The sequence below is a fragment of the Monodon monoceros genome, unplaced genomic scaffold (assembly GCF_005190385.1).
Source record: "Monodon monoceros isolate NGI ecotype Baffin Bay Population unplaced genomic scaffold, NGI_Narwhal_1 Super_Scaffold_13, whole genome shotgun sequence".
NCBI classification, from domain to species: Eukaryota; Metazoa; Chordata; class Mammalia; order Artiodactyla; family Monodontidae; genus Monodon; species Monodon monoceros.
The window spans coordinates 47,614,164-47,624,906 of NW_021703769.1; the positions used below are offsets into that span (position 1 = coordinate 47,614,164).

At 62.4% G+C, this 10,743-nt stretch overlaps 1 protein-coding gene across 1 annotated transcript in view; it reads left to right on the forward strand.

Moving 5' to 3' along the window:
• The window catches only part of RRBP1 (ribosome binding protein 1), a 59,153-nt gene extending 51,812 nt beyond the window's left edge, over nucleotides 1–7,341 (forward strand). The window contains exons 13-24 of the mRNA XM_029220509.1: nucleotides 1,076–1,168; nucleotides 1,249–1,329; nucleotides 1,442–1,531; nucleotides 1,956–2,048; nucleotides 2,403–2,474; nucleotides 2,920–3,015; nucleotides 3,472–3,555; nucleotides 5,124–5,231; nucleotides 5,790–5,873; nucleotides 6,024–6,122; nucleotides 6,430–6,573; nucleotides 6,774–7,341. Of these exons, the coding sequence (XP_029076342.1) occupies nucleotides 1,076–1,168; nucleotides 1,249–1,329; nucleotides 1,442–1,531; nucleotides 1,956–2,048; nucleotides 2,403–2,474; nucleotides 2,920–3,015; nucleotides 3,472–3,555; nucleotides 5,124–5,231; nucleotides 5,790–5,873; nucleotides 6,024–6,122; nucleotides 6,430–6,573; nucleotides 6,774–6,815 (1,086 nt within the window). The 3' untranslated portion in view covers nucleotides 6,816–7,341. The remainder of the gene's footprint in view (nucleotides 1–1,075; nucleotides 1,169–1,248; nucleotides 1,330–1,441; nucleotides 1,532–1,955; nucleotides 2,049–2,402; nucleotides 2,475–2,919; nucleotides 3,016–3,471; nucleotides 3,556–5,123; nucleotides 5,232–5,789; nucleotides 5,874–6,023; nucleotides 6,123–6,429; nucleotides 6,574–6,773) is intronic.
• Nucleotides 7,342–10,743: the final 3,402 nt, after the last annotated feature.

A 10,743-nucleotide genomic window follows, 5' to 3' on the forward strand; every position in this document is an offset into this window, starting at 1 on the left:
GTCTGGCCTTTCTGTGGCAAATGCAGAAGCTGTGACCAGAGGTGTCATCTGACTTGTTTGTGGTCACACAGCCAGATAAAGACAGGGAGCTGGCCTCTGGGTCCTCAGCCCTTGCTTGGCCTCCCATGACCCGGGCACCTGAATGGTGGTCACGAGGTCGGGAGCCCATAGCAGGCCACGGATCAGCGGGTGAGTGAGAAAGGTCGGCTTCTGAGACTCAAGTCTAGGCATGTGGTGCTGTGGTCAGGCTGGGCATCCATCTGCCGGCCATCCATCCCCCCACCGCCGGCCCCAAGTCACACACAGAGCCTCACTCCCGGCTCTAGTCCGGGAGCTCCTAGTGCCGTTCCAGGCCTCGGGCCCTTAGGGGCAGGCGGCAGGCTCAGCCTGCTGGGGACGGGTGACCAGAGGGGACTTTCAGCCAGAAATCTGCACCGCCCCCCTGCCCCCAGGGTGTGGGGAGAGGCTATCTGTCCCCAGGGACAGTGCAGTCCTTCTCGGCTTTACTTATGGCTCCTTCCCGCTTTCTTGGGCTCCTTTTTCTTGCGTTGAGTGGGAGCATCAGGGAGGATGGAGGGGGGCTCTGGCCAGCGCGGCTGCAGCAGGGGGCCCAGGAGCTGTTGGAGAGCCGAGACCCCGACCTGCCTTATCCCCTCAGCACGTGGCAGCCCTGATCCTCCCGCCCACAGGGTTGCAGGAGCTCCTGACCCTGGTGGCCACCCCTCTTCTCTGCACTCCCCGCCCCCCATATGCACACGCTCAGAAAGAAGACCTGAGCCTGAGTGTCTGCTGGGAGGTGTCCGCGAACCTGCATGTCCCGTAGGGGGTGCTGCCATCCCCTTTCCTTAGAGCTGGGTTTGTTTAAAGTTGGCCAGGCCTGGGGTGGGGTGGCCGGAACTTGACTGCTAAGGTTAGACACACCCCCGCCCAGCCGGCCCCACAGAGCCACCATTAGTCTCCTCCGATCCTTGTTCCTCCCCTGAAGGGCTGGGGACATGTTCCTGGGGGGGAAACCCTCGGGGCTGCCGTAAGCTCCGTGGCTGACCGCCCTCCCGCCCTCCCGCCCCGCCCCCAGGAGGAGTCGGAGAAGCAGCTCAGCCTGATGGAGGCCCAGACCAGGGAGGCCCTGCTGGCCCTGCTCCCGGGCCTCTCTGTCCCCACCCGCCAGGTAGGAGGGGAGGCAGCTCCCGGGGGACCCCTGTGCGGGGGGGGGCACGTCCCGCCCGACCTTGCACGTTTTTGTCGCAGAATTACGCTGACTGGCTGCAGGAGCTCAAAGAGAAAGGCCCAGAGCTGCTGGAGCAGCCACCAGCGAACACGGAGCCCTCGGTGAGCGCGGCCACTGTCACTTGCGCCCTGTCCTGTCTGCGGGATGGAGGGTGCCTGGAGCCGGCCATCGGATTTTGACTCAGCAGGCCCCTGTCCTGCCCTCCACCCTCAGGACCTGGCTGCCAAGCTGAGGGAGGCGGAGGAGACGCAGAGCAGCCTTCAGGCCGAGTGTGACCAGTACCGCAGCATCCTGGCCGAGACGGTGAGGCCTGGGCTCTGTGACCTTGGGCGAGTCACTGCCCCTCTCTGGGCCCAGCTTCTTTGGCTGAATGGTGAAGGGGGTGAGCTCAGGTTGAAGGTCTGGGGCACAGTCTGGGAAGGGATAGGACAGCGTTCGTCTTGAATCCGCTTTCCTGCGACTCCAGGGGCCATGCTCACTCAGCCTCCCTCTGCGATGGCCAGTCCTGGGTTCCCCGTTCTGGGACGCTGAGGCCCACCTGGTGCAAACCCACCGGAGACGAGAGTCCTGACAACCTTGTTCGCACACCGGCCGGGGGCCCCCCTCCGGAACTGTACCCCTTCCTCCCGCACGGCCGGCCGCTCTGGGCTCTGAGCCGGGGGGTTGCGGGGAGCCACGGGGGTGTGTGTGGGGGGCCTCCAGGCCCTGCTCAGTGCCGTCCCCGCAGGAGGCCATGCTCAAAGCCCTGCAGAAGAGCGTGGAGGAGGAGGAACAGGTGTGGAAGGCCCGGGTGAGCGCCACGGAGGAGGAGCTCCAGAAGGTACCGCACGGCCCCCAGTCTCCCCAGGGCCCACCTTCCCTCGGAACCCAAACTCCACTCCCTCAGAATGCCATACAATTCAGGGGGAACGCCCACGGGGTTATCTGGGTCACTTGGGAGTCACGTTTGCTGGGTTTTGGTGATGCCACAAACAGTGTCATTGTGGAATGACCGACAGCTGAGTCCCGGTCTCGAGGAGACCACCCCCAGCCCCACCTCCAAGGAAGAGGGTGCTGGTCATACCTGGGGGTGGGGGGAGCGGGGGCACCACAGGGCTTCCTGGGAGGTGGGGTGCATCCCGGGATGGACCCCCGGGGCTCGTGCTTGACGGCGCTCCCCCTTCTTGCTTTGTAGTCGCGGGTCACAGTGAAGCATCTCGAAGAGACTGTCGGGAAGCTGAAAGGGGAACTTGAAAGTGCCGATCAGGTGCGTGCGGGTGCTGTCCGGAGGGCTGCCATCCTGCTACAGAGGCTCCTCTAGCGGCTTTCCTTCCCCGACCGCACGTCCCTGCTTGTCCTTAATGAGCTGTTACGACCTCGGGGTGGCTGGGCCCCGGTGCACCATGGCTTCTGCCGTGGCCTCATGAACCGTGGGAGGGTTGCCGGGTGGCCCTGCTGCACTCCGCACCCTCCTTGCAAGTAAACCTAAAAGCTGCTGAGGTCTGAGAACACGTGCAGCCCCAGGGTGCCTCTTCAGGAGGTGTTGGGCCTGGGGGGCACCCCCCTGCATGGCCTCAGTTGGCTCGTAGCCATCAGGCCACGGGGGCCCCTCTCAGCCCTTGTCCCAGGGCCTGGTGGCCCCAGCGCCCTGTCCCCGTGGCCCGTGCCCTCCTGCTGGCCGGCTCGAGGAGCCTGATGTGTGTTGTGTCCAGGTGAGGGAGCACACGTCACATCTGGAGGCCGAGCTGGAGAAGCACATGGTGGCCGCGAGCGCCGAGTGCCAGAACTACGCCACGGAGGTGGCAGGGGTGAGTGTCCTGGCGCAGGTGGGCCTGGTGGGGGCCCTGCGGCCAGGGCAGGGGGCAGCCAGGTCAGCCTGGCAGCGAGAGGATCTCTACCCGGTGTGGAGACACCATCTCTGCGGGGAAGGCATTTAAACCTGAGTGTTTTCTGACTCGGGGAGCAGAGAGCACAAGCCTGGCACCCCCGGTCCTGGTTCGATCTCCGACTTCTGGCCTCACTTTGCAAAAGACAATCCACAAACATTTGTGCAGGCCTGAGACTAGCGTGTACTGAACACGATCCTTCCTCCGTCTTCAAAAAAGAGCAGAAGCTCCTGGGGGCCTGCGCCCACCCCTCCCCCACGCCCCACAGGCTCTCCGGGTGGCGCATGTGGATGTGCTTGGTTGGGTGTGAGGTGCTGACTCACCGGAACTGGCTCTCTCTCCTTTTCTCCCACCACCCGGGTCTGTTTTCTGTCCAAGTTGAGGCAGCTTTTATTAGAATCTCAGTCTCAGCTGGATGCAGCCAAGAGTGAAGCCCAGAAACAAAGCGACGAGCTTGCCCTGGTGAGCGACCTGGTGTGGCCGGCGTGTGCCCTGGGGTTGGGTGTGTGTGTTTCTGCGTCCCGTCAAAGGGGACGTGCGCCGGTCTGTGGTGGGCCCGGTGTGGACGGCCCCTCACACGTTTGCTCCATGCTGCACACTGGGCCTGTGGCTGCCGGGACCACGGGGCTCCAGGTCTGCACTGGGAGCTCTGGGGGGGGGTCCTTCTGCCCCGTGGCCTTCTGTGGGACTAGGGTCCTTCTTGTGGGACTAGGGTCCTTCCTCACCCAGCGGTGGCTCAGGTCAGGTCAGTCAGATCTGCAGTGTGCAGGGCGGCCTGCTCCACGCTGGGCGGTACCAGGTGACCTGTCCACAGCTTCGCAGAGCTCCCAGCCACGTGGGGGCCTCTGGTTCTTCCGGTTTTCAGCCTTGACGTGTGACTCTGGTCCACGCTCCTTGGCCAGGTCAGCCTGGCCTTGTAGTGGGGTGGGGGGGGGGCGGCCCACTGGTTCCAGTACCAGCCCGTGAGGCCAGACACAGTCCGTGTGATCTGCACGGTCTTTCATTAAATCATGAGTTGGCTGTTAACACTGAGCCATCGGCGTGGGGGGGGTGGGGGGAGCGGGCGCGGGGTGCTGTGTGTATGTGTGAAAAACGTACATGTCTGGCTTTCTGCGAGGAGACCCCAGGTCTGGTCCGGGGGGCTGGCGTTCCCAAAGCAGCATCCACCGAGCAGCCCCCTCGCTGGGTGCACGCTCTGGCTCCCCGGGTGCCCCCTCTGGTCGTTCGGGCCTGACCGGGGACCATCGCCCCCGAGGGCAGGTGCCGAGTCTGAGGGCCACTCTCCAAAGCCATGTCCAAGCCAGGCCTGGGTCACATGCAGAGAACACGCCCCGAGTTTCTCCTCGTCACTGGCCTCTGCGGTCTGGTGTTGACTTTTGGGGCTGTTGGCAGGAGGAAAGGACTTGGAGGGTCAGGCCCCACACACTTGGGGCGCCCCTCATGGGGCAGCTGTCAGGGTCCCCCTCAGATCCCCGCTGGGAACCTTCACCCGAGCTTTGTGGGTGACACTGCTGTCCCTTCAGACTTGAGGTTCAGAGGTCTGGGGCTTAGGCCCCCCGGCAGTGGAGCTCAGGGGTGAGGGGACCTTATGAGGTAAGAGTGTGAGCTCGTCGGGGACCCCACAAAAGGCCCTGACGGGGGACCGCACCCAGGAGGGTAGCGGGAGGCAGGCGGCAGTGTCTGCGCCGAGCCCACCGGCCGCCTGCCGTTCTTCAGATTCCGTAGCCCCACGCATACCACATCCCTCGGGGGTCACCTGGCTCCCGGCGTGGGGGTCTCTGCACTGCTGGCCTTGCCACGGAGCATGCATGTGGGGTCAGCCCGGGCCCCTTGCGGGCCCCTCGGCCACAGTTTGGCTCGGGTGAGGGCTCGTGGCGCTGGCTCTCCTGCCCCAGGGAACCTGCATGGGAGCCAACACAGGCCACAGTTGTCAGAGCAGGTCCGCCGTGGGCTTTGGCTGCTGAGAGCATCTGCCGTCCTGCGGCGTGCGTCCAGCTACGCCGGGCACAAACCCACCCTCCCTGTTCCAGGTCAGGCAGCAGTTGAGTGAGATGAAGAGCCACGTAGAGGACGGTGACGTAGCCGGGTCCCCGGCTGCCCCCCCAGAGGCCCCCTCAGCAGAGCAGGACCCCATCAAGGTTAGGGTGGTGAGCCCGTCCCCAGGTGCCATCGCTGACCGCCGTGTGGGCCCTTCCACCCAGCTGGAGGGCAGGGACGGCAGCTTCTGCTCCGGCTAAACTCCGGCCACTCGCAGCTCCCGGCCCCACTGCCCAGATGCCCGACTCCGCAGGACGCCAGAGTGGGAGGGGGGAGGGGGGCTGGGGCATCACTGGTGGAGCCCTTGCCATCCAGACCCCTGATCTGGGCGGCAGCCGCCCAGAGCCTCGCTGGGGTGGGAAGGCCGCCAGGGCTCGTGCGGTGCCTAGGCTCCTCTGTCCTGGGGTCTCAGCAGAGGGGCTGCATCTGCGTCTCTTCTCAGCCATACCAGCTTCCGTTCCCAGGGGTCGGGGCCCTGCCTCCCCCAGGGGGGCTTCAGGCACAAAGTCTCCCCGCTCGCTTGTCCCAGGCAGGGCAGGGTCGAGGGGGCCCTGGGTACAGCCAGAAGATGTGGCCGCAGGTCTCAGGCTGCCCAGAGCCCTGGGTGCCCAGGAGGGTCTGCCCCAGGCTCCGAGCATGTCTGCGGTGTTTGCATGCAGCTGAAGTTGCAGCTGGAGCGGACGGAAGCCATCCTGGAGGACGAGCAGACGCAGCGGCAGAAGCTCACAGCCGAGTTCGAGGAGGTCAGGCTGCCCCGTGCCGTCGGGGCTTCTCTGGGTCAGGGCGGCGGGTCTAGGGGGTTGAGCCGCGTCCCACCCCAGGGGGTGTCGCTGCGCCATCGTCACCCGCCTCCTGTCCACATGGGGCCTGACCCGCTGCCCCGCTCCGTCCAGGCTCAGCTCGTGTCGAGTCGTCTGCAGGGGGAGTTGGAGAAGCTCCGCTGCAGCAGCGCCCTCGGGTCCTCAGAGGCGGAGGAGGCCACGCGGCTCAAGGTACAAGGTTCCCCGTTGTCACCCCCGGAGGCCCCTCGGGCAGTGTCCAGCCTAATTTTGAGGTTGGCGAGGTCGGGGGGATCCCTAAGTCTCCAGTGTGACGATTTAAATCGAGTAGAACTGAAGCTGAGCTCCTCCATCACCCTGGCCACAGGGCAGGTGCTCAGCAGCCAGTGCCCGACCCTGAAGCACAGCCCTGTGACCCGCAGGCCGCGTCCTCACACCCTTGGCCCCACGTGCGCAGCCAGGTGGCCTTCCTGCTGTGCGTCACGTGAAGGCTGATCCCCTTCAACCCTTTGACCCACAGGAGAGACTAGAAAAGGAGAAGAAATTAACCAGTGACCTGGGACGCGCTGCCACCAAACTACAGGAGCTTTTGAAGACGACCCAGGAGCAGCTGGCAAAGGAGAAAGACACGGTGAAGAAGCTGCAGGAGCAGCTGGACAGACCAGTGAGTGCCGCCGGCCATCCCCTCGGGGGTTGGGCAGGGCTGGGCACCCCGGGATGCCTGAAAGCTGTCCTCCGCCCCGCCAAGCCCTCGGGTGCCTCCTCCAGCCCCAGGGGCCTCTCAAGGTGGAAGGTGGTAGGTAGGGTGGTGTAGGGACGAGGCCCCTAGGCCCAGCCTGCCCCTCCCCCGCCCTCTGTTCACAGGAGGCCGACAGCAGCAGCTCGAAGGAGGGAACATCTGTCTGAGCTTCCTGCGGAAAAAGAAGTCACTGTTCAACTTACCAAAATGCCTTACACATTCCTGACCAATAAACAAACCAACACAGCGTTATCTGGGCCCAACTTGGGTAGCTCTGAGAAGCCATAGAGACGAGAGTCTCTTAGCACCAGAAGTAGCTCTTCCAGACCCCAGTTTGTAAAAGAATCTTTGTCACATTCGATAAACACTATTCCCTAGGACCGACCCTGGACCACCTGCCAGCAGACGCCAAAGCCCTCAGCAGCTGTGTGACAGACCCGGGTGTGTGCTAGGGGGCCGGGACCTTGGGGTGTGTATGTCAGTCAATCAGTGCAATTGTTGTGTCTTTTGTGGGGTTGGCGGTCGGGCCATGGGCAGTCCGGGTGGTGAGTCCTGAAGGCTGCAGCGCAGACTGTAGGGTCACAGCCAGCGAGGCAGCAGTTCTCACCCCTGGAAACAGTTGCCACCACAACTGACATGTGACCTCCTGGGTGTTGATACCATTAAAACCCGCGTGTCGCCCGGCACTTTGGGAGAGAATGAGTGTGATTTCTGGTTCCCCCGCGCTTTCCCCACCCGGGCCCTAGCGCCCACCGGGCAGGATGAGGGAGCAGGGCCTGTGACACCTGGTGGCCAGATGCCCTGTGGGCTCCACCCTGAGGAACTGAGGCGGTTCCCTAGCAGGGCTGTAGGCAGCCTAGGCTGTCATGTGAAGTGAGTTCCAGGAGTGAACATGGACCTGGGCAAACATCCACGCCGCAGGAGGGCTGGCCCAGGGCGGGGGGGGGGGGGAGCAGGCAGCTGAACTTGCGGTGATCCTTGGACCCACTGTGTTCTGAGGGGCCCACAGAATCTGTGGTCAGGAGGTATGTCAGGGGCTTTGTAAGGAACCTGGAGCTCAAGCAAAAAAAAAAATGGATTTAGAGGCAGGGTGACAGGAGCAGTTGCACCAACCTAGGAACAGGTGAATCAGAGCAACCCTGGCGGGGGGCGGGGGGGCGGTCTCGCTGGTACTTTCAGCTCAATTCCAGGACATAATCCTGGGAGAGGGGTCTGATAGGCTGAACGCAGACTGCAGGTACAGCCAGATAGAAGGGAGGGTGGTGCTCCCAGGGAGAGCAGCTGAGTACTGGGGTCTCACCACCTGCTTGAGAAGCTCTGCATCCCATTCATCGCAGTGGGGGGCGGGGGGTTGACTCCTCTCTGGGGTGGTTGTCACAGCAGCCTCGGGACCTTGGGGAGGGAAAGACCAGGGTGCTGCCCAAGGCCCCATGCAAGCCACTGCCAGAGGCCGGGCAGTGCTGATTTCAGTCTGCACAACCAAGACCTGGGCCTGGCTTTCAGGGGCACTTGGTACGCGGGCCACCTGGCCCTGCTGTGTGGCACTTGTATGTTGCAACTCTGTTGGGATCAGGGTGCTGGAAATTCTGGGATGGTTCCCCAGAGATGTGAGCGGAAGCTGGAGTTCAGCACAGAGGCGCTGTCAGAGGAGGAGGGGTCAAGGCCAAGGGGACAGTGGTGCACACAGAGTGAGTGTCCGGGAGGGCCCTGTGTAGCCGGGTCATGAAGTCAAGGGGTCTAGACAGGAGGGCACTGGGAGCCACCGAGGGGGACAGTCATACCCGCCTGGAACTCTGCAGGGGGCTCAACTGGAGAGGGAGCCCGCGGGCCGCAGGACACAGGTTCCGGCCAGGAGCCCGAGCGGAAGTGACGGATGAGACCCGAGCCGCCACGGGCCTGCCTGCAGGCTCAGTTCTCACGTGACATCTTCCAGTGCCTGTGGGAGAGGAAGCTCCCCCACCCTGCAAAGAACCCTGCAGAAGTGAGAGTGGCTCACCTGGTGAAAGGCTGGGCAGGCTTCAGGCCCGCCTCTAACACCAGCCAAGGTCAGGAGGCCTGGGGAGGTTTGTGAGCCTGGAGCCCACACCTGGCTCACAACTCACCCTCTGGCACACACGGACCTTCACGCAAGGGTAGGGGTTTGGGGCCGTTCTCTGGTGGGAAACAGGCCGGCCTCGTGCCCCAAACCAGGTCTCTGGCATCCGAGTGGCCACCGTGGGCCCAGGAGCCTGCGTTTCCACTAAGCTCCCCTCCCTCACCACACCAGCTTCAGAACTGAGGACCCTGACACTAGGCAGATGCCCCCTGAAGGCACAGGAATGGGTCACTTCCAGGAAAGAAGGCACAGGAGACCCTGGGGGTGCCGAGCTGCTGCCTTTGGGCTCCGTCCTCAGACCGCCTGGTGGGGCCCAGCATCCACCTGTGGGGACCAGGCGGCCCAGGGCAGGGTGAGCCCCTCTCCCTCCCACCCCCCCCACCCCGCCCTGAGGCCCAGCAGCAGCGGCTCCCGGCTGGCCGGCAGGGGGAGCCCACGGGCCTCGCTGTCCCTGGGCCAGGTCCCACCCTCGGGCTGGGGAGGGGGGCAGGCAGCTGCCCTCACAGACCCAGCCCATGTCTCAGGCCCCGACAGGAGAGCTGGGGACTCTGACAGCATCTGGTCCAAAGTCCCCCTGCAGAGGCTCCCGGGTTGACCTGAAGCTCAGAGTCACGAGGCCCATCAACATCCCCTCCAGACCCGGAAGCCCCGTCACGCTGGTGGCAGCTTTCTGGACTAGCTTCCTCCAGTCACCTCCGCGTGACAGTCAATTAAATGCACAAACACCGGGATGCCTGGCCTGCAGGCAGCAAAGACACAAGATCCTAGAAGCCACCAGACACTCCACAAACGCCTTCTCTTTGAGCTTCCTGCAGGTTTGGGGCCAACAGGACTCAAAACCCAAAAGAAGAGTGTTGTTTTCCTTCCCGCCCCAAATAGAACAAAATCTCAGAACTCCAGACGCGTGATGGGAATAGCTTAGGACCGGAAAACGAGACCTGAGCTGTCCAGCTGTGCCGCCCATGAGCTGTGTGACCTTAGACAAGTTACTTTACCTCTCTGGACTGGCTACTGAGGCACTGGCTGCAGGCTCAGTAAGTCCCCTCCTGCTGCCCCTCCAGCCAACCATGCAGTGACCCTTCTTCCAGCTGCAGCCCGGCTGGAACTTGGTCTAAAGACTGACTGCACGTTTCAGAAGTGCCCCAGGTCATGACAAAGTGATGAGTCTGCCCTTGGGCATATCCAGGCTCTGATAGTCCAAAGGGCACGAACTGGTGAAGAAACAGAAGCTGCACTTCTATGTGTGGACCAGCCAGCACTCTGAGGAGTTCTAAAAAAAAGGAAACCACTCGACTAAGCCTAATGTTATTGAGTCACTGTGTACACTGTTTTCTTAGAGATTAATATTCTCTGAGTAACAAACTTCACAGTCAAGCTCTGAACTTCTGTTAGCAGTGGCTTTATCTGCTTCTTCCTCGGGACAAAAGAGTAATGATTAAATGAACTCTAAGTCAGCTTTCCACACACACTTCTGCAACGTGTTAACACTTATAAAAGTGTACATGTGTTGAAAGCAGAGAATACCTGTGGTTTTATTCCTCACCAATGTCAGCTGAGGTCTCAAAACTCTAATTTTGCAGCAGAATTACCCGGAGTGCTGGTTAGCAGGATTCTTGGGCCCCAACCTCAGGAATCCAAAAGCTCCCCTAGGCAGAGATATAAGTGACTATTAGCATTTCCCAATTTCTGGAGTCAAGTGGACCGCTGGGAGCCGTTTACATCACATCACATCCCTGTGCTCGAAACCCTCCCCACGGCAGCACCCCCGCCCCGACATACCTGCAGGGAGGAGTGGTGGTACTCATACAGGTGGGGCCACACGTCACAAGGTGAAGCCACAGAAAAGACCTTCTCCTTCTAGACTCCTGGCTCTACCTACAAAGCTGATTCTTGAAAAGGGCAGCCTTGGGCCCGCAGCGCTTCTCGGAGGCCTGTTAACGTACACTCACTAAAAGCACTGCTTTGCAGAAGACAAAACAAATTCAGGATGAAAGAACGAC